This window comes from Lynx canadensis, chromosome A3 (genome assembly GCF_007474595.2).
Source record: "Lynx canadensis isolate LIC74 chromosome A3, mLynCan4.pri.v2, whole genome shotgun sequence".
In the NCBI taxonomy this organism is placed as follows: domain Eukaryota; kingdom Metazoa; phylum Chordata; class Mammalia; order Carnivora; family Felidae; genus Lynx; species Lynx canadensis.
The window spans coordinates 131,503,104-131,526,348 of record NC_044305.1 but is presented as its reverse complement, the minus strand read 5'-3'; the positions used below and the strand labels follow the sequence as shown (position 1 = coordinate 131,526,348).

At 46.1% G+C, this 23,245-nt stretch overlaps 1 protein-coding gene across 3 annotated transcripts; it reads right to left on the bottom strand.

Annotated features, from left to right (window-relative positions):
* Nucleotides 1-1,346: 1,346 nt before the first annotated feature.
* E2F6 (E2F transcription factor 6) lies at nucleotides 1,347-22,756 on the bottom strand. Of its 3 annotated transcripts, none has more exons than XM_030311631.1 (8): nucleotides 22,382-22,756; nucleotides 13,831-13,885; nucleotides 9,845-10,061; nucleotides 7,965-8,120; nucleotides 6,260-6,374; nucleotides 3,183-3,330; nucleotides 2,939-2,968; nucleotides 1,347-2,579 (listed from the first exon to the last, which is right to left on the bottom strand). In XM_030311631.1, exons 1-8 carry the CDS (start codon nucleotides 22,487-22,489, stop codon nucleotides 2,530-2,532), a joined length of 879 nt encoding a protein of 292 aa, XP_030167491.1. In that variant the 5' UTR covers nucleotides 22,490-22,756; the 3' UTR covers nucleotides 1,347-2,529. The 3 variants fall into 3 exon arrangements, with proteins under 3 accessions (XP_030167491.1, XP_030167493.1, XP_030167492.1); XM_030311633.1 differs by lacking the exon at nucleotides 22,382-22,756 and adding an exon at nucleotides 16,108-16,222; XM_030311632.1 differs by lacking the exon at nucleotides 2,939-2,968 and having other exon boundaries at nucleotides 22,382-22,754.
* Between the last annotated feature and the right edge of the window lie 489 nt (nucleotides 22,757-23,245).

The window sequence follows — 23,245 nt, the reverse complement described above, 5'->3', positions numbered from 1 at the left end:
GAGGTGAGGGACAATCAGGCAGATGTGCTGTGAGTTCACAAAACGCAAATGCAAAATTAGTACAGAGTGGTAATCTTTTTTCTTCCAGCGAAAATTCAGTTTGTTGGTCAGTGTTTTTGCAAAATCAGAGTTTGTTTTTAAACTCCTGGGAGTCAGGTTGAACGAAATCAGGTCACTTTTCTTACCAACCAGCCAAAACATACGGAAACGTACCTAAATACGAGAACTACGAACACGTCAGGTGTGGGCCCTCCACTCTGAGAGCACGTAACACGCACTGGGAAAACCTAACGGCCCCCGAAGAGGGTGGCTACCAAATGCTCTGTAGTGACTGGAGGCGCGAGGGCAGGAAAGCGGAAGGAGGGGTTTAAGCCAGGTCCAGAATGAAGACCTAATTCTGGAAAGATGAGAGGACAATCCCAGGCGAAAGGGTAAGAGCAAAGGCACAGCAGCCAGATCGATTTGGTCCGGGCTGGGGGCTTGTCCAACAAGTAACAAGCTTTGGACAGTAGGCTGGGGACGGCTGGGAGGCCTTCTACATCGCGAGTGTGGACTTCAGCCCGAAGGAAGTAGGGGAACACTCAGGGGTTCTTTAGCCCTGAGCTGGGGGAGCGACACGAAAGTAAGTGGCGGTCTCCTCACAGACAGGCGGGCGGTGACGCTGAGCCCGGGAGCGGGTGGCAGGGCCGCGGGACCAGTCCTGAGGATGCCCGCTTTGGCGGTTGTAAAGATTAGGGACCAAACACCCGAAGACAAAGTGACAAAGAGAGATTCGTTTCTAGAACACGCCTCCGGCGGACAAAGGACTTTTGCTTACGTGATCTCAGAGCAGTTTGTAAATCACAAGCGTTGTCACATTTCACACTTAAGGAACGAACCGCTGGTTACGAACGGCGGACTTTCGGCAAGGCTTCCCGGGCCACCACCTTCTCCCTGGCCCATCGTTCCTGCTCAGGAGAGGCTTTTTATTCTGCATCTCCTCTTAAGAAGAGGCGTCCGCGGGTCGCTCCTCTGCTCCGGCTCACCCCCTCGTTAGATGGGCTCGTCCAGTCGCACGGTATCCGTCTTCGCACATGACCTGACGTCTGCCGAATCGCACCGCAGAGCTCGGAGGTAACTCGATCCCAGCCCTCGGCATTTTTTTTCAGTATTTTGATTTGTGACTCCTCTTGAATTATCTTTTTTTTTTTTTTTTTTTTACACGGTTTTAATTTCAACTTGCTTCAAATCTCTCTCTGAAAGCGAGAGAAGTTTAAAACAGGACTCTGCATGACGCCAACAAGAATCCTGTACGACAGACGAGTGTTTCCAGACGAATTTTACAACTCACTCACTCACTCACTCAGTGATTTGTTCAAACATTTATTGAGCACTTTTTATGTGCCAGGCATGGTGCAAGGCGCTGGGTATAACAATGATTAAGACAAAGTCCCTCAAGGAGCTCACAGTCTAATGGTAAACTACTGAGTAAACTGAGGCACAGAGTGGTAAATGATTTACCCAATGAGGTAGAAATAGCTAGGTTCTTGGAAATGTGGGACTAGAGCTGGAGAGAGGGCAGGGTACAACCAACTCATCAAAAGTAAACCCCTCTGATTGAAAAGCGAGGCTGCATACAGAAACGTTACAAAATCTGCTTGCAAAAAGGTTAAAATAGTTTCCAATTTTCATCATGATTAAATTCATGTCTTGCAAAGAATTAAGCCATTACCTGATAGTATTTGTATACTTGCCCCTAAAGCCTCAGGGCCCGCATTAACCGGCTCACACACACTAACCCTGGAGGAAGCTTGAAATCAACAAGTATCAGATTTCAATTTCAGCACTGGGAACCATATGGAAACACTTTAATTAAATCCATGATGTTCAAATGTCTAGCATATTTATGATACTTCTACATGTAGAAGTTTGGAAAAAACTTTCCTCTAACCCCCATTCTGAGGATTCTAATAAGTTATCGATACCACAGAAATTAGAGAATTTGTCTGTTACTTTCCATATATACATTATTTTGGCTGTACAAGGGTGGAAAGTTTTACTTAGACATATTACATAAGTCATCTAAACATTATACAGATATATACAGAGACATCACGGTTAGACGCCTGTGTATACTCATCCAAGAGCTAATTGCAGACATGAACCCGCGTAAGGCAATTTCCTGCGTGATAATGACACATGATCCTTGGAGGGAAGGGCAGAGTCCACAAAGCACGGTCTGCTTCAGGCCCGACCGCCTTTCTCAGGGATACTCTCCGTGACGGAAGAGTATTATTTCAGTAGGCAGGGTGTCTATTTCACTGACAAAAAGCAGTGAATAATTATAAAAAGAGTTGTTTTCAAATGCAGAAACTGTAATTACCAGTAGACCTAAGTAGTGAACCCCTCAAAGCCACCACTGGCCTTGATGCTGTCTCGGAGAAGCAGAGAACTTCGTGGATGATTTATTGCTCTGAGAATCAAATCTGATGCATGATTCATCCACACGGGATGCTCCCCAAAACTCCATACACGCATCTGCAAATGCTGTCAGTTGCTCACTTCAAGTAATTCTTCACTTTGTTGTGGAGGCTTTTCTTCTGAAAAGTAACAAACACGGAAGAAATTCTCCTGAGTGAGGGTTTGAAAGGCGGACAGGTAAGCGAACACGCACTTCAAGTGCTTAAAAGAACCCTGAAGAGCCCCGGCCAACAGCCACACCGTTCTGTCAATGGCACAGGCTCCTGTTGTAAGTCTCCCCGGAGTCAAGCGAGGTCGCACGTGCACCCGCCAGCACCTGTCAGAACGGAGACGGCTTCTCTACCCAGAGGCCGCGCCGGGAGGCACCACCACGGGACCGACTAGATTCTAAGTTTTCGAGATCAAAACCGCACAGCATCTAACTCTATTTTTGTTAGAAACAGGCTAAACTACCTTGTCGGTTAATAGTCTAAATTACCTTGTAATTCTTTAACTCGTGTTTTCGTGGCTAGAAAGAGTAAAAATATCCGTAAGGCCATAAGATGCATTTGTAACAATATACTAAAAATCATATGTATATACACGAATTTAAGATTCTAATGATTTTTTACATACATATATATATATATTTGTATATACAAATATACAAATTTGTTTTGTATGGTTTTGTAAAAAGCCATCAGAATCTTCAATTTTCCTCATCACACACTTGGTATACTTACCTTTATCGGGGTGTTCTGGATGTTTGTTTTTAGATGAAGAGGTGCCCGCTCCTTCAGACACTTTATTACCCGAATGATCGTGTTCCACCTCACATAAATAAACATCGATGGGTCCTTTGGTGCTTCTTATGTGTACTGTGATGGAGTCCTGGTAAAATATAAATAAAACACCATAAAGAAGACATGTCAGGGTGTCTGTTCACTGATTACATTTTTTCACTCACTAGAACTGCAAAAGTTTCCATTCAAGGGCTATTGCTGAAAATTTAAACGCGGGTGGTTTCCTTTCTATAGTATATTTGAGAAAACCACGGACGTGGCCAATTCAAGGGATATTGCTGAAAATTTAAACGAGGGTGGTTTCCTTCCTATCGTATGTTTGAGAAAACCACGTACGTGGCTTTAGTCACTTCAGTGTTGGCCAATAAGCCACCGGCCAGCTCACGGGGCTGAAACGACGACTCGATGGGAGTCATGATGTGACTACTTCAGCACTCAAGAGCCCATTTTTCTCTACTCAAGGAGTTGACCCCTTCTAGGAGTCGGTCCCTGAGGGTCCACGATCAGTGTCTGGATAACAGAGAAATCTAAAATACCCTGTAGTCTCAAATAAGAAGGGTGTGTTCAGATTTTTTGACCCCTGAGAGGTGCCGAGTTAACTGAAAGAGCCGTTCTTTCGTCCACGTGAAAAAGATGAGATCCTGACAAAACGTACCTTAGTGACTTAAAAAAGATTTAAAAAGTACTGTGTATAAAGGACTATTAATTAATTACGATTATTCACATCTTTTGGCTTTGGATTTTTCAATTTCCTCAGGATTAGTTATTTTTTCTGTAAGGTATCAGGAAATAGGGGCTTCTACTGACAGTTATGCTAAATCATCATCTTTGTGTGTGTGCCAGGACCCCGAAATGAACCAATTTACGCCAAAATCTGAAGGAACGGTTCCAGTTATACATGATTCCTTTGCTGTTTTGACTGGAAGAGGGTCCAACTGTGACAGAGTCTGTTCTCTTCCCCTTTCACGCGGGGAGGCCCGGGCTTGGCACAGACACCGGGGCCCCCTCCTGCCCCACAAACCTCACTGTCATCTCCTAATAGGGCTCGGTGAGATGCGGTCTCTCAGAGGGGCTTCTTGGTACCAGACGTGTAGGCCAGAGAAAGTACACGTATGCTCAGGCTCTAGATCGCCAGGCCAGGTCTGGTTTGAACGGTATTATCTTACGCAACTCAAAATATATCTCTAAACAAAAGAAACTGTGACGTTGCTCGGAACTGGCAGCCAGCCGAGGACTTCCTACACCACCAAATCAGAGCTGACAAACGTTTTCCGTGAAGGGGCTTGTGGGCCATACGATCCCTGTGTCACAACTACACAACTCTGCCATCACAGACTGAAAGCGGCCAGAGACGATATATCTGAACAAACGGGCAGGTGGCTGTGTCCCAGCAAGACTATGCCTCAAAGCCAGCGAGCCAGATCTGACCTGAAGCCCAACCACCATGGCACCAGCTCCCCAGATCTCGCCCTGGATCTCTGCGGGCGGCGGGCTCCCCTGCACGCAGCGTGCTCCTGTCTACTGCTCCCGCTCTTGCCCGACCGCGGAGCAGGGCTGCCCAGAGGGCCCACGTTCCTCAGCCTTCAGACTGGACTCTCAGTCTTGGGCGGGATCAAAAAACCCAGCAAAATCTGGCAATTACGGCCTGAGGCAGCTCGTAGCGCAGGGGGAAAAAACCAAAACCCTGTCAGTCACTGCCGAATGGACTATCGTGTCCCCGGGTAAGGATGTGTTGAAAGATTAGTGGTTATTTAAAAAAAGTTTGCACATCTCTCAAACGACTCCTATTAAACACAAATGTTGCTTAGGAGACTTGGATTATATCCAGGTCTAAATAAAATAATGAGGAAGCGTCACCAAGAAGTCACAATTTGAGTGTGACTAGATTAAAGGCTGTCCCCTGACTTATAACACACTGTCAAGTAACAACACGGTGCTCACTTGGACAGTGGTCTGGTGGGGATGAAGGGACAGATGAGTGGTAAGAACATTCTTCACTGTGAGGGAGGGAAGCCCCTATAGCAACGCAGAGCGGTCACTATGAGCACCGATGGGTCTACAGGCTGTCAGAACTTGACGATCTGTCCCAAGAATGGCCACATTCCTTGGTCCTGATTCCATCCTTACCAAGCAACCTTCTGATGACAATTATCTTTCAATATAAACTTTCCTGCAAGGGAAAGAGTGTGCTAAGCAGCTGGCGGCTGATAAGCATCTTTTCATTTATACAGCAAAATTACATTTCATATTAAATGTACCACTTAGGGGGCGCCTGGGGGGCTCAGTCAAATGTCTGACTTTGGCTCAGGTCATGATCTCAACGGTTCCTGAGCTCGAGCCCCGCATCGGGCTCTGTGCTGACAGCTCGGAGCCTGGAACCTGCTTCGGATTCTGTGTCTCCCGCTCTCTCTGCCCCTCCCCTGCTCATGCTCTGTCTTTCTCTCTCAAAAATAAACAGTGAAAAACAATTCTAAAAAAATTAAATGTACCACTTAGCGTTCCTGTTTATTCTTTCTTTAGTCTTTCATGAGCTTGGTTAGAGTGAACTTCTAGAGCCTTGACCGACACCCAATCTGGAACTCCAGCAACGGGGCCAATTCTTGGAGACTCCTCTAGCAGGCATTACAATAGGTTATGGCATACTGTGGCACAGTGGAGGCACTGCAGCGCGTTATAGTATAGGAAGGGTTCACGGACAGAACAATGGTCAAGAACATACTCTGGAGACAAACCATCTGGGTTTGAATTCCGGCCTGTCGCTTACTGTGTGACCATGAGAAAGTTAATCTTTCTGTGCTTCAGATTCCTCCCCTGTCAGAGGATCGTGATCATGACCGCTTCCTTTGTTGCGTTATGCAAAACAAGCTAAAACGTGCAAAGTGCCTCAAGCGACGTCAGATGTGCAACTACCACGCACGTGATGCTTGTGAAGATATTACGACTGCAACACAGCAGCCTGAACAGTTGACCTGCCCCCATTCTTTACAAGGTCTTCTTAAACATGCAGGGATACCTACTTCTCTGGGAGCGGGGACATCCAATCTGGTTTCTGCCGGAGCTTTCACTGCGATAACAATCTGTTCGTGGAAGGCTTGGATGCTGTGAATATCTTGATACGTCACGTACGCTAGTGTAAACGTCAGTCAAGGGTCTCTAAGCAGAATGCTACTTACGGAGGAGATAACTGATCTCTGATAATACACGAATATAAGTGTCATGTTAGAATCTCTGTAGTTTTTATGGGATACAAACTCACAATTAAGGAAAGCAATTAGTAGAAAATCATTTCATATATAACTCTTACTACTTCATAAACAATTCCTTAGACTTTACAAAATGTTTTACAATATGTATAGCTCAAAGAATTCCTTTAAAGCCTACCGTCGTGACTATGGTGACAATTTCCGGACAAACTGTCCACATACACGTAACACACGCACACAAAATCCTCAGGTGAAGGCATTTAACTGCTCCCTGCCCCCAATTCCCTATTCGATGCTAGATCTAACTATGAGAACGTTTGGGGAAAAAATACTCAATTTTGATGAGACTCTCCAAAAATGCAAGGTGGAAAAAATCTGTAAAAAAGAAAAAAAAAAAAAAGTGGCATCAATCTGGAGAATATGTGTTCTAGGACTACCATGTACTCATGGGATTTCCCACATCCCAAATTATTTTCCATCTCACTACATGAATTTTTTTCTTCTTGTTTTACTGGGTTGCTGAAATGTTACCAATTAAGTGACTTACTGCATTTCCCCAACATTTTCTTTCTTTCTTTTTTTTTTTTTTTGCTTACTTCACAGACTTTCTGATTAGGTAGAGGAACAGCATTTATTTCCCTTGTGATAACTGTACTGTGAAAATAGGTTTTAACTGATGCGGAGTGTGAGTAAACTCAAGCATGAAGCAGCTGGGAACCAGTGGAGCCTCACAAAGGTGCAGTGAAAACAGAGCAGTAGGTGGGCCCAGGAGACCCAGGAGAAGATCGCCGCCAAAGACAGGTCTGCCCCGCTGGTCCCATGTAGCTACACCGGGCTCTGTGGACCAGAATGGCAGCTGCCATTTCATCCACTGCCATTTCAATGGCAATGTCATCGTTTCAGAAATAAACCTCAGTGGGGTGCCTGGATGGCTCAGTCAGACCGAACTCGTCCGACTTCGGCTCAGGTCACGATCTCACAGTTCGGGAGAGCCCCACGTCGGGCTCTGTGCTGACAGCTCAGAGCCTGGAGCCTCTTTTGGATTCTGTGTCTCGCTCTCTCTGTCCCACCCCCACTTGCGCTCTGTCTCTCAAAAATGAATACGTATTAATTAAAAAAAAGAAAAAGAAACCTCAGTTAACAAATTAGGCAAAACCTGAATTTCACAAAAGCCAATTTCACAAAAGATAGTTTGCTATCTTTATAGCATTCTGACTAAAAAACGAAGCAAGAATGTGTCACTATTTTAATTTGATATGCAAACATGAACCTTGGTACACGGTCTGAATGTAGCATTTGACCTGAACAAATGCCACACGAAAGAGGAAAAGGCAATTATCTGTGTCTGTTTGAGGCTATACTCCTAACTCTTTGGTTACTTCAAAATTTCTAAAGGTCTAATTTTGTATCCTGAGTATATGAATTAAATTCCCAGGCTGACCCTACTATTTAAAGTAACCTCTGCCTTGGAAGGGGAATTTTTTTTTTTTTTTTTTTAAAGGACAGAGTTAAAGGATATCTTTCGTTTTCTTTGTCATCTGTTAACTCGAACAACTGCTGGGCACAGTCCTTAATCAGCTCGTCCAAAGCATCTTCCATTGCTGATAAGTCAGAAAGCTCCTCCTGCAGCTTCTTCTGTTGAGGCACCGCCCCAAAATTGCTAAGGTCAGACCCTCTTTAAGAGAAAGGTATTTAAAAAAATAATAGTAATGACAAGACAAAAACAAACAAAAAACTCCCTGTGAGTCACCTCCAGGAGATGAAGACACAAGTTAGGTTATTGGAACTTCTCCCGATGTTGACAGCAGGCATTTCCCAAAGCGACAGACAAAACTAGGTACTTCACTTCACTCCTGACCTCCCTGTATTCCAGACAACCATTATTCTTCGTAGAGCTACACTGCTTTCTGTCCCCGTTCTAGTCTCTTACACAGGGATCTGAGGAGACCCAAGGGACAGTCAGAACTCTACGGAGACTGAGTGGTGGGCAAAGCGGACGAAGCACACCGGGCACCGCCCAAGAGTCAACGAGACCCAGGTTAGGTCCCAGCTCTAGCACTTACAGCAGGACTTTTGAGAAGTTGTAATCTTTTAGTCCCCTGATGACAAACAAGGGGTTCTGACTAAAATGACAGCTCCTCTGATAAAATTGAGGATTCTCCCTAATGCGCATCTTCTATCTGGTTCGAGCTGAATATAAGATTGTATGCATTATTCTTAAAAGATGTATTTTCTTTAGTTATTACTGTCCACCTTATCGCAGTGGTTATGATCTGACCCGAGCAACTGATACTCATTGTTTTTCTTCTTCATGAAAAATAATGAGGAAAAAGGCTGTTACTACTTTACCTTTTGCTTGCTACTTTTCAAACCTGATTGCAATTAGCGATTCGGAATGCAATCTGATATTAACCCCTAAGGTGTTATTAATGTTATTTAGCAAACACGTTCAGATTAGAATTCAATCTGCATTTCTGTATTGCTGAAAAAAATAACTTCCTTTATGAACCCCTTTCCTCTATCAGCAAAGTTCATTATTTAAGACCATTTCACGATCTTTGTTGGGACATCTGTCATTGCCTGAAATGTAATGTATTCACATGCACTTCGAAGCTGGAACTGTTTCTTACTCTTCCAAAATATTTGCCTGTCAGAAGTATTAACAGCTTTCTTCTCATGCACACACATATCCACATCCACATGTGCATTAACAGCTTTCTTCTCGTGCACGTATGCACACACACATCCACGTGTGTATCTACGTCTATGCCATAGGCTTTTTCTCCATGGGGTCTTCCTCATCAAAAATAAAGTCTTTAGCAATTGCCTTTTAGACATGGTCCACTGATTTTTATTTTTACATTCAGGACAGTGTGGATCCATAGTCTATCAGACTCATAACCACCTGGGGTAGTTAAGGAGGAAGATGAGATTCCCACCTTCCCCCAGAACAAATGAATTACAACTCTTGGAGCAGGAAGCCTCTAAGCGTTTATTACATTACATTGTCTTACGACGACCTTAGCGAATTTCTTCCTGATAGCAATAACCAATTGGAAAAAAATTTCCTAAACAATCAGATGTTTAAGATCTTCTTATGATCTTGAAAAGCAAGTCTTAAAACCGATTATTATTCCATTTAACTTTTCCATAACACCAGAACGATATCCTACATCTATGGCTTTTATTCAGTCCTAAGTAGGAAAAAAAATACTTATGTACCTTGTGCGACAACAAATGAACAAAATTTTTATAGAATCTTTTTCTAGCAAGAAGCCATATCTTACTTTGTTCTGTCCTGTCAAAACACTACAAATACTAGTTTGTTTCAAACCTGGGTACTGTCACTTAAAGAGAAGGGAAAAAAAAAAAAGCACGAAAAGTTCAAAACCAACTCACATCCATCGAATATGGTTCTTAGACTTTTTTTCAACCAGATCGATTCCATCTAAGACATTGGTGATGTCATATACTCTTCGTTTCCGCACCCCCAGTTTCGTGGCGACCTTGTTTAAGTCGAGAATCCCCCCAGGAGCCGATCTGACAAGATCCATAAATTTTCGAGTTAAATAAACCAGAGATACATCAAAACGAGGTCTCTTCACTTTTAGAGCTTCTGGGAAACAAAACAAACAAATTTGTAAAATCCTCTATAGCATTTCTTTCTCAGCTCATTAAAAAAAATAATTTATCTGCTCAGTAAGCATAGACACCCATCGAAATTCTACACACTGAACACATCATAGCTCATTTTTATGAACTAGATTTCTCACACCAGATCAAAATGTATCAGCCTATGCCGAGTAAGCAAAGGCTTTAGACTTAACAGAGTATCTGAAATATGGAGCCAGGTCCTCTGGACACGGGAATCTGCAGGGGTCTGCGGCCTCTTCTCAAACACAAAGCGGAGAGTTTGCATTTGTACCTACACCACTCTCAGGAACAGGATTAGAATTTTTTTCAGTTTATTTTGAGAGACAGAGAGGGCACGAGCAGGGGAGCGGTATGGCGGAGGGGAGAGAGAGAGAAAATCCCAAGCAGGCTCTGCACTGTGAGCGCAGAGCCCAACACGGGGCTCGAACTCAAACTGTGAGATCATGAGCCGAGCCGAGATTAAGAGATGGATGCTTAACCGACTGAGCCACCCCGGCGCCCCAAGACGTTCTTTATAGAAGCAAAGGCAGAGACTTGGCTTTTTCTCTTTAATACTTAAAATGCTCCTGTACGCGTCACAGCGTAACCCTGATGGAAGTTTCTGTACGAGCTCAAACTGGTCTTCCATCAGAACAATTATGACGTATCTTGAGGAAACGCAAAAGTCTTCAAACTGATTATTATTCCACTTTTTAAATATTCACTAGCCTATGTTAACAGATAAGCAAATAGAGGGGGGGAAATGTCTTTAATTCCCTCCATCCCTCACCTACTGTGATTCTGGTTGTTCATACATGCCCGGCCCCCTCCACACACAGGCATACACCTATCTGTCAATATGTATACGTGACTTTTAAAAACAAAAGAACAGACTATCCTCTAGCGTGTTGTTTTAACTCAACATCGTGAACATCGTCGCTTGTCAACAAATGTACTTCAACGTTGTTCTAAGGGCTGCATGATAGTTCACTTCACGGAGTATTTGCTACACTTACTCCGATACTGGAAATTCCAACTGTCTCCAACTTTGCTGTTTGGCCCAATACTTCAATAAATCTCCCTGCAGCTAAATTTCTGTCTGCATCTTTGTCTCCTTCCGGTAAGTTCTGCGGTTTGGAACTGATGGGTAAAAGGGTACTTCGAGGCGTGTGAACATGTGCTGTTACACCTGCTGGCCTACCGATTTCACACAGTGAATGAGGGCCTCAGCACTGAGTATTACGTTCCTTTCATCTTTCCCTAATTTGATACTAAAAAACAAGTTCTTAATAGTTTGGTATGCAGAGTAAATAGTTTCAGGAATCACGGAGCTGCCCTTTAGTGGAGAATATGATCTCTCCTTTCTGCTACTTTCACAGCAGACAATGACCAGTACGCTTCAGAAGAAATATTCAATCGGAATATTCCCGTGTTCAGAATCTCTACAATGTCACATTCAGTTTAAAGGCTGTTGGTGGTTACTCCAAGAACACAAGTATGTATTTTATAATGCACATGTCTTCTCTGTGGAGACCACTCCTACACTTCGGATTAAACGGGATTAGGGAGGAATGAAAATTTCACTTAAATTAGAAGTCAGAATTCTACCAAAACCCGTTGAAGACTACAAAAGAGAAATTCTAACTTTATTAGGGTTTTTTTTTTAATGTTGATTTATTTGTTCTGAGAGGCAGCAAACAAGCACGAGTTGGGGAGAGTCGGGGAGAGGCGGGAAGAGGTGGAGAGAGGTGGAGAGAGGGAGAGAGAGAATCCCAAGGAGGCTCCGTGCTCAGTGCAAAGCCCAACACGGGGCTCGATCCCACGACTGTGAGATCGTGACCTGAGCCCAGATCAAGAGTCGGATGCTTGGCTAACTGAGCCACCCAGGCGCTCGAGAAATTCTAACTTCAGAAAGCATAAATCTAATCACCCTCATTACTAACAAAACATGGTCTTACAAGCTCAGGATAAGTACACTGCCACCATGTTAGTCACTTTAGAAAGAACAGATGTTAACTGAAAACCTAGAATATGATAGTTGCTGAAAGAACATAAACATGACTTAAAAAGGTCTTCAAAGTGAAGATGTTCCCTAGTCGATCACAACGCCCTGAGGTCCGTGCTAAGAGAGGTGTCCAAGCTGCCTGAGAAGACGAGACAAAACCTAACCGGCACGGGAAGGAAGGAAGTCCTCACGAAGGGGGTGTGTGGGCAGAGGACACGAACGTGAAGAGGAGGGTGTCTCCCCTCTTGACAGAGGGCAAGGGGCTTAATGAGACAGAGGAAACAGCACGTCGAAAGACAGAGCTGTGTCTGAGGACAGGTGTATGTAGGGAACCCCCAGCAGGCAGAGCTTCAGCAATGGGTGAGGGCGGCAGCTGGAGGCCCAGGCCGCCCGTGGGGCAAGAGACAACGTGCAAGGGCCCTGTCTTTCCACCTGGCCGCTCTCCATGGCCTCGCTCCTCTTAAGGATCTGAGGTGGCTTATAAATTTAACACGAGTAAAATGAAATACACGAGGAGTCGGAGTTTTCTCTGTATGTAACAGAACATCGTGGAAGAATTCCGGGTCGAGGGAGGTCCCGATCCCATTTCTGTGTTAGGAAAATCACACCGGCAGCAGCGTGGAAGAGCCTATGGGCAGACAACCTACTCAGGAGGCTATCTCGCCACATCAGGCAGGGAGAGACGGAGAGTCTACACTAGAAGCAGGGGTCTAGCCCCGTGCTTACAACTAGAGGTGAAGTCAGAGAGGTGGGGAATTGAATCCCAACTGAGCAAGTCCCTTGACCTCTCTGGGCCTCAGTTTACTCAACTATAAAAAATGAAAAACAATCCACGCTTACATTTTAAAGGGTTGTAGTGATAATCCATGCAAAGAGCTTAACACAGCTCGTACCGTACAAGCTCGACGTGTGTTAGATGTTACCGTGAGGTGGTGCTGTGGGCCGGACGGAGGACACGCTTCACAGGTAAAACGGACCGACTACGGGTGAGATTGTGGCAGGGGTCGGGGAGAAATTAGGGCTGATATTAAGATTTATCTGGGATCTATGCACTGTCCATCCATCGCGGTTAGGACCAAAATTAAGAGAAAATCAGGGGTGGGGCGTTCTACGGTTATAATTTCCAGAAGGATAGGGAACTAGAGCAATGGGCACTTCGCCTCCTTTAACTGACTCCGCGCCCTGGTCCGTGGCAGAGGTGGGAGACAGCAAAGGGAGTCCCAGGAATCTGGAGGGCAAAAGACTGGCTCTCCTGACTGTGGTCAATGGCCTTCAATTCTGCTGACAGCAACAAGTAATCGCTCTCACAGAACTTCGAGAAAACACCCTTAAACACAGACCATTCAAATTCAGAGCATATGTATGCAGGGGAGGTGCAGAGAGAGACAGGAGACAGAGAATCCCAAGCAGCATCCCCACTGTCAGCACAGAGCCCGATGCTGGGCTCGATCTTATGAACTGTGAGATCATGACCTGAGCTGAAATCAAGAGTTGGACGCTCAACCCACTGAGCCACCCAAGCACCCCGGACCATTCCATTTTTAAAATGCATTTCCCTAAGCAGCAAAGAATAAACTGACATTTGTTTACACTACTCAGCCCACAACCTCACAAGTGTTTGCTGAAAATCAATGTACAAATAATACATTTTCAGTTTTGAATCAACTTACGTACATTTAAAATAAATCATTTAAACCATATGAAGTTCAAACTACAAAACCTAAAACCTATTTAGGAATCAACTTACTTCTCATGGACACATACTGTACATTATCTTCTAAGTTAATCCTTATTTTTGATGGCTGGAAAAAGGAAAACACAGAAATGTAAATTAGTAATTTAAAAACAATGATGCAAATGAAAAAATGCAAATGAACAGCATTTACTGGAAAATATAGAGGTTTTTATTCTCCCTGGGGTGATAATTTGGATGCGAGAAAAGCACTCTTCTAAGCTGTCACCACCCTAACTGTATTCATGACTGGCAGGGTTCATGGAGTTAAGTTTCTAACGCTGCACGGGCTTCGGTAAGTATGGACGTTAAGTAGTTACAGAACGGGTGGAGGAGAAATATGAATGAGAAATTATTACTGAATAGGCATTACTCTATCATCTGTATCAGATACTGAGAATAAAAAGGAATACGAAGATGACTAGGACACTGTCTCTGATGCTGGAAAGCTCAGCAGAGGTGCAGAATAGGTAGGTCTAAACCAGGAAATGCTCACCCCTTGCTATCTAAGTGTAAGTGGCTCTAAAAAATTTGCTCACAAGCTTTCACAGGTGGCCATGCATTTCCACTATAATTAATGTAAAAACAGCAGCATTTATTTAATTAAAAATTATTTATTTATTTTATTTATTTATTTTAGTTTATTTATTTTGAGAGAGAGTGAGCACGCACGCATGGGAGGGGCAGAGAGAGAGGGAGAGAGACAGAATCCCAAGCAGGCTCCGTGCCTAGCTTGGAGCCCGACTTGGGGGCTCAATCCCATGGCCCTGGGATCATGACCCGAGCCAAAATTAAGAGTTGAACGCTCAACCAAGTGAGTCACCCAGGCGCCCCCAGCAGCGTTTCTAATAATGGAAAATAACGTATGCTACGTAACTAGAAACCTTGGTGTTAGACTAATTAAAAAAAACGCTTCTTTTAAATTCTTCAAACAACCAGGAAATGAGTACTAGTTCTGCTACCAATGACTACCATCTTATCAGGTATTTAGAAGCTATGAAAGTTTACGTAAACTGCTAGTAAAACATTTGCCACGCACTTAGAAACTGTTTTTGCAAAAAAGAAATAAAACATTAGATAAAGCCATGTAAACAAAAACCTGTATTAGCCTCATGCTTACAACAAACTACAATGATGACAGGAGCCTCCAGACAGGCCGTGATCAGGTTCGGCTCTTGTCAAGTGAAAAAACTCGCCCCCAAACTGGCTGTAGCAAAACTGGGATAAGAGAAGAATCAACAGGAATACTGTGGATGCACCTGGAGAGGGATATCAGAGAAGCATTCACAAGGAAGGGGATCCCCAGCTGGGCCTTCAAGGACAAGCCAGATTTTGCCTGAACCTGTGGGAGCTTCACGAAGGAGGGAAAAGATAGGATTCCTAGTGCAAGAAATGAAATGCACCCAAAGTACGAAAATACAAATCGCATGGCACCTTTTGCACACCCACCCGTGTGGCTGGTGCAAGACTGACTTGACACGGAAGTCGGAAGGGCATGAGGCACCACCCTCGACACAGACACGGAAGTCACGCTAAGGAGTGTGCGCTAAGGAGTCACGGCAGTGAGGACGCCCGGCAGATTTCTGAATGAGACCGTGACATACCCCAGCTCACGGTGTAGGGATGGAAGTACGGTGGCAACACAGCAAAAAGACTGGGGGGTGAGGAAGCCTAAAGGCAAGGTGGACGGCTTAGAAGCTCTTTGTCTGCCTCAGCGTTAAGGACCAATCTTTGCCACGACGATCTCCCTGCCATTTAGGACAAGATTATAGCATCTACCAGCAAGGGAACCTCGTATGGACTAACTCTACTGACAGAGAATTCTGCTAGAAGATGAACTCAGCTATTAGGATTTAAGGGAAAACGCAGACCTGCTGGGCTGTGCAAAACCAGAGTTGGGAAGGCCTGTCTCGGGAGAGGGCCTGGGCCTGACGAGCCCCGCCAAACAACAGCAGTGCTTTGCAAACACGGTGCCCACCGCTGAAACGCTGACGGGCAGTCCTATTAAAGGACACAGATGAATGTGACCCACAGTCATTGCTATTTTTACATTTAACCCTTCTGCTAAAAGTGTACGAGACAGCGTTTATCGTAGCAAGATTCTTAAACGACAAATAACCCGTCTTTATCACATTGCTTTGCAACATACAAACAAATACCCTAAACTCTTCTACATTCCTAAGAGAGTACATAGGAAACACAGAAAGGGTTAATGCCACTGCGCTCGTGGGTGCCGTGCTACAAATAGACTGCCGTTCTTAATTTAGAGTAGCAAGGCCAAGGCCTACATACGAGTACTTGACGGCATCCTAATTGGCTCTCTCGGTATCTGCTTGCCACATATTTCAGAAGGGCCTCTTTGCTGCTCCCTTCTCTCTCGTCCTCTTGTCGAGACGGCTGCTGTTCCCAGGCTGGCACAGGGATAATGCCTCAATCGGGCACAGCAGCAGGAGCAAGGACAGCTTTCCTCACCACACGTGCAGCCGCACCACCTGGTCTACGCCGAGACCTGCAGGAGAGCAGACTCCAACAGCAGCCATTGTTTCTTCCTTTTGACTATGAAAACACCATCTCTTTACCTTGGAGGAATCACAACAGTCTCACAGCCCCTTGGGGGCAGACATCCTAGAGGTATAAACCCTACAGGTGTACAATTTCGGAGATTTCCAACATTCATCTCGTTTACGTTCAAAATAGTCCTCGGCTTAAGACTGGCTTCAGGACTACCAGTCACATGACTTCGTAGACACGGGGAGATGCCAGTCTTTATCTGAAACACAGTGTGTTGATGGAATTTTATTGTCCACTTTCCAAGCTGCTGTGAAGATTAAAGGAAATCTCGTAAACTGTGAAATCCTCGGCGAGCCTAAGACACTATTACCCTTCTGCGTTTTGAAGCGGAACAGTGCCTGGCACATTCGAGCACTTGGCAAATATTTGCTAACATCTGAAGTTGAAAGGGTACCTCGTCACAGAGGACTTCAACTGGTAAGTAACTCAGAGCCCTGAGACGGTGAGTATGTAAGACACGGGGACACAGGGTGAAGACGCGCTCTTCTGCACCCCATTAATACAGATCCCTGAGAGATGCTGGGGTGCCCTTTGCTGTTTCCTAATACAACATGTATCACCTGGCTACCCCAGCAGCTACTCCAACTTTGGTCAACGGTTTTCAGTAAGGAGGCCAGGAGCTTTTCTGGGAGTAGAAGGGACTTGATAGGACTCCTTTTGAAGTGGCTTTAAAATCAGCATGATGGGGCGCCTGGGTGGCGCAGTCGGTTAAGCGTCCGACTTCAGCCAGGTCACGATCTCGCGGTCCATGAGTTCGAGCCCCGCGTCGGGCTCTGGGCTGATGGCTCAGAGCCTGGAGCCTGTTTCCGATTCTGTGTCTCCCTCTCTCTCTGCCCTTCCCCCGTTCATGCTCTGTCTCTCTCTGTCCCCAAAAAAATAAATAAACGTTGAAAAAAAAATTAAAAAAAAAATAAATAAAAATAAAATCAGCATGAACGTTTCCTCACAGAAAAGTTAGTAAGCTATTAAAAAAAAAAAAAAAAAAAAAAAGGAACCGAAATGCCACCCCTGCACTTGACCCCACGTTACTGGAGTCCCTCGGTGCAGAGCAGTGCGCCTCGGGCCCGGACGGAGACCGGCGACGCTCTACTCTCTCGTGCGGACCCAAGTGCGGACCTGGGAACGGAAACAGGGCTGGAGTGGAGGGGGCTCCCCCTCAAGGTCAGGAACTGAGCCCCTCTCAACAGGGGACTGTCCAAGCTCCTCTCAGGGACACCCGTTTTCTTTTTCTGTTGAAATAATCTCAGCCTTCGTAAAAGATGCAGAAGAATTGCTGCATACCCTTCATCCAAATCCCCCAGGTGTTCACGTTTTACTGCATTTGCTTTACCGCTTTTTCCTCTGTGGACACACGATTTTTTTCCTTGAATCAACTGGGACCAAAGTGCAGACCCTTAGACAACCCCACGTGTATCTCAAGGATATTCTCTTACACGGCCACCGTACAGTCACCAAAGTCTGTTCAAACTGAACAGTTTTGAAAGAAACTGTCGGCAGAACCCTGGGCGCCGCGGTGAAGGTTCCAAAGGAGGCGAGGACTGCACCGTCTGACGCCGGAAGGGAGACCTTGGTTGTTACGCGAAGACGGGACGCTCACCGTCCACCGCACTTCCGCGGGAAGCAGATGCTAACGGATGTGGGTGATCTGAGATTTCCCTACAACGTAGGCAAATCTGGCACCTGTCTCTCCCCGCAGCGCATAGAATGAGAGAGAGAGAAACCGAGAAATCGAGAAAAGGACTGTTAAACAAAAAGGAGCCAGGACTTAAAGCCTTTAAAAATTCTCAGCTTCTCCAGAAGCTCAGAGTAAGACATGACTTCTGAGAAAGACCAAATCAAAGGCATAATCTAAAGAAGAAGGTGAGGGTGTGACTGCACAGCTTGGGGGTAAGACACCCAGTAGATCAAAGCGGGCGCCTCACAGCACTGCACAGTCACATAAAAGGCCTTGACGGAGATGAAGGATGAGCCCCACACATCCTCCAGATCGAAGCCGGGGCCTCTCGGAAGGTCTGGGGCACCGTCCATCAGCCATTCGAGCAGGAGCCCGAGCTAGAGGAGGGTTTATCCTGAAGAAAGGTGGGACTTGTTTCTGCTGAGTGAGCCACAACAGGATTCACAGAAGGTCCACACTGTGTCTGAGAGAACCGTACCAGCGAAAACACCATCAGCTTGGACTAAAAGGGACACAGGGTGTTTAAATCGAAAAGAGGTGACTCAACACCCCAAATTCTACTGCCAGGAAGCAGGCCGAGAAAGTCACTCTGTTACAAATAGGCATTTCCTTTCATGAGGAAGAAAGGAAGACACACACAGTGGAGCCAACAGCCCAGAGAGTCGAGCTGGGAGCAGAGAGAAATGCTCCCAGGCCCTGGGACCTAACCCAGGAATTCCTAACGTTTCCCAAGCTGACTTTCAGAATTGCTCTGGACCAGTTACCTTCCCCTGTGACTCCCGTCTCCTCCCCTGGGAATGGGAAGGTCTGCGGCAGCTACCCGGTCTGTCCCAGCAGTGTGGGCTGGGTGTGGAGGGAGGAGGGTCGGATGACGGTCTTTTTAGTTTCCCTGGCCTGGAGACCCGGAGAAGCAGGACTGAGCTGGGCTTCAGGAACTGGATTCTTCTTTTATTCTGTGAGCAGAAAACCTGTTCTTGTAGGGCTCAGAGTGTCCCAGATTAGGCCAGCGGGAGCCTTTGCAAAGTGGTTCCTGTGCAGGGCACTTACTCTGGACCTTTCCAGCGTCTTTATGGTGGCAGTCCTCCCATCCCTGCGGGACAAAGCTGCCCAGGCCGCAGCACAGACCGCGGCTTCCGGTTCTGCCCCACCGTGGGCTAAACCACGTCTCCGTTCCTCTAAGGAAGTCTCTCTGAGAGCTCAATTCTCGGGTAATCTCCCTGAGGGATGACTGGGGACAGCTCAGTGGTAGTCACATCCCAAGAACCTTCCCTTTCAATCCTCACACAGTTTCTGTGCCCCATTTGTTGACTGAACACCCAGCCTGGGAAGCGAATGGAGAAAGCAGAGGCCGCCAAACTTGAAAGATCAGTGCGACCGATCTGGGTGCACACAGCTCTCTAGGAACCGGGAGCTCCTGACAGGCAAGTCAGAACATCCGAGGCTGTTTTACCAGTACTTCAAGTCCCACATCTGAAGACTACGCAGGAAATTATAATTTGAGATCGCAAAGGACAAAGAAAAGAGAAAAGGTCATTTTAGGGACTAAAATCTTAAGCATTGCCTCTAAATTGGTTAAGAATTTCTCTATACAGATGCCTCTTTGTACCGATTGCCTATTTGGGGGAGCTCTACTCCTTTAAGAGCTCTCGGGAAATAGACCATTAAACATGGGGTTTGCATTCACCTCACTCATTCGATTTTCCCTTACTTTTCAATGTGCAGACTAAGTTCCACCTCCAACCAACCCTACCTTCTCCCTTCTCTAAATTCCGACAGTTTTCAAGCCATTTACCTGGGGAACATCACTCAGATACATAATAACTAATTTTTGCACAGCTATATAGTTTGTTAACTACTTCCAGTCACTAGGCAGTTAAAAAACAATGAGGTAGTTGTTTACACCACCAGTGTACAATCAGAAAAATAAACACACATTCAAACATTTAAGTATCTGCTTCATCCATCCAAGAACTATTTACCAAATCCTTTTGTGAGAGGCACCACACCGCTGTGTATGAACTGGACAGAGTCACTGCACTCAGGGACCTAAGAGCCATACTTTGCAAAGACAGGGTAGGCACAGGGTGCTTTAGGAGCACAAAAGGAGTGCCTAACCTAGTCTTGAGACATCAGGAAAGGCTTCAGACAAGGAACCTCTACATCTAGACCTGAAAACCAGGGCAGGTAACAAGAAAAAGTAAGTTTTGGAAGGGGGAGTATGTACATGTAGGAATCCAAAAGAATACAGAAATTTGGAAATCTAGTAACTACGAGCAGTTCAAAGAAGATAACACCAGGAACTTTATTATATTAAGAAGTTTCTACTCTATTCTGAGAGCACTAGGGAACCATGATTGATTAAGCCAAACAACATGATCAGAAACATGCTTTAAAGACCATTATAGACCGTTACTATGTGGAGAACATATAGAAAAGTCTGGGGGGCTAGACCAGAAGCAGGAAAACCTTGCAACAATCTTAAAGATAGATGGCTACAGGCGCAACTATTGATGATTAGTTTCATTAGATCGGGAGGGGAGAGGGGGTCAGTTTGGAAAAGGGTAAAGGCAAGGATGATGCCTAACTAAGATGCTAGTTTGGACAATATGGTGGGTGTGGTACCATTTATGAAGATGAGACACAGCAACGTTGTTGCCTGCTTAGGCCAAGATGATCATGAATTCAACGCTGGATAGGAGTTTGAAATCTAAGTAGAGATGTCGAGTAGACGGTTGGAAAACTGAGCTGAATTTATAGATTTGGGAGTCATTATGATGTGGCAACCGAAACTACCAAAGTAGATAAGAATATCTAAGACTTCAAGGGATGTGTGTATTCTTCTGGTATTAAATACGAAATTAAGTGGTTTTTCGATGGTGAGAGTTCAGGGCTTGTATCAAATTCTCAAAGGGGAAGACCCACCAAGAGAGATGGTAACAATAAAGAATGGACCAGAAATCCTAGGAGGGGTGAATGACGTCCCACACGAAGAATGCGTAGGGTAGAAGAAAACCCCAAATAACACGGGCACGTAAGGAATGTGGAGAAGAACAGGAGTTTGCAGGGGAGCACAGGAGAGACCAGATGACTACATCTGGAGCACCATGAGCAGGTTGCATCAAAGAAGCGACTCAAAGCGAGTTTCCAACAAAAGCAAGACATCGGTCGGTTGTGCCAAAACTACAGAGATAAGGAGTCAGACATCTGCTGGAACTGACAAGGTTGTTGGCAACCTTGGTTAGAACAGTCTTAGAGCTGTGCTCAGGGCAGAGCACCCCCTCCCCAGTGGTAATAACAGTGAGCAGTGGACACAGGGAATCCAAACAGTTTTTTGGAAAAGTTTGGAGGGAAGATACAGTAGATGAAAGGGCAACTAGAATGAAAGGAAGTCTCTTTTGAGATGGGGAAATATTTAGGATGCAGTTTAAGTACGTAGTCAAGAATTCATCATCACGGGTCGGACATTGTGAGGTTAAATCCAGGCTTTCCCAGGCACGATCTAATCACTGGCAAGTCACTTAACATCTCCAAGTCTATTTTGACAAACGGAGAACAAGAATAGTAATGTCTCGGGACTGCTGTGAAGAATTAAATGAGACTATGCTCACAAACTATTTTTGAGGACTGAGTCACCATGGGGATTGGGCTTAATATTAACTTCAGCAAACATTTAGTCATTACGGGAAGAAACAAGCAGAGAAGTTGAAAACACGGGGAGAAACAGAAAATGATGAATTCATCAACGCCTCTGAGAACCAAGGAGAATATACTGCTTGTAGTCTAGAGCAAGAATAGAGGAAATTAACCTTACGCAGGGAGGGAGCACAAGCTTCCTTAATTTGCTGAATGGGCAGCTGCGGGGTGGGAAACGTAGTGTGCACAAGGTTTTAAATGGCCGCAGTTAAGAGAATGGGAGAGGAGAATGAAGAAAAAAACCCCAAATACGTTGCAGAAATATAGCAAGGATCCAGTGTTGGTAGAAAAACAGGGCTTTACAACGCGATGCTGGGCAATATTCTCCAACAGCGCTGCGCAGCCCCGAGGTAACAGCCAGGAAGACTGACAACACGTTTGGGAGCAAGTGTTGAATGGGAAGGCGAGAGAGTTCACGTGAATGACCGACCAGCCTGCCGGAGAGGCGGGGAGACCGACGAGCAGCCAGGAACCCGGCCCAGAGGGAACTCACGACCCAGACGGCTGTGGGTCCGGCTTCCCCGCGAAACGAGAGCAGGCGGCCGGGCCTGGGACCCGCCCCCGCCCCACCCCGCGCCGCGCCAGGGCCCCGGGCGCTCCGGGCACGAGCCACCCCCGGGGGCTTACCAGCAGGCCCTCCACGTTGATGGGGTCGCGGCACCGGCGGCGCACCGTCTCCTCCGCCGGGTCCACCAGCAGGCTGGGCAGTTTCCGCGCCGGCCGCTGCTGACTCATGCTGCCCAGCCGGCCGCCCCTCGCCTCGCACCCCGCGAGCTCTCCCGCCTTCTCCCGCTCCGGCCGGGCGCCGCCCCCAACGCGCCGGTTCCCGGAGGCCGAGCACGAACCGGGCCTGCAGCTTGCTCGGAGGCGCCGCTGCCTAGGCCGGCCCGCGAACGAACGCGCCACTGCCCCACGACCTGGGGAGCTACGGAGCAGGCCGGAGGAGAGCAGGGCGACCCACGGTTCTCAGGACTCCAGGCCCGCCATCTTCCCGCATGCGCAGTGCGCCGCCCCCAGTGCGCATGCCTGCCGCTGCCGGAGCGCTCCCAGGCCCTAACCCTCTCCCGCGGCCGGAGCTCGGGAAAGCCCGGACGAGAAATCCACGGAGAGGATGGCAAGGGGGAGGAAGAGGTGGAGCGGGAATTTCAGAAGAAGGGAACGGGGCCAGAGAAGAGAGGCCGCGGGTGTGTGTGTTTGGGGGCGGGGGAAACGCAGTTGTGGACCATTGTTGAAACTTCTGAGCGCACGGATGTTCATTTAATCTTGAGCTTCCTCTGCACACCCAGGGCACTTGCCCCGTGTTGATGCTTAGTAAATGGTAACCAGACCGTGGTGCAATTGTCTACTTACGAGCGTCTTTCTTTTCTTTTCTTCTTTCTTTCTTTCTTTCTTTCTTTCTTTCTTTCTTTCTTTCTTTCTTTCCTCTCTCTTTCTTTCTTTTCTTTTTTATTGTTTCCTTTCTTTCATCTGATGATTAAATAAATGATTATC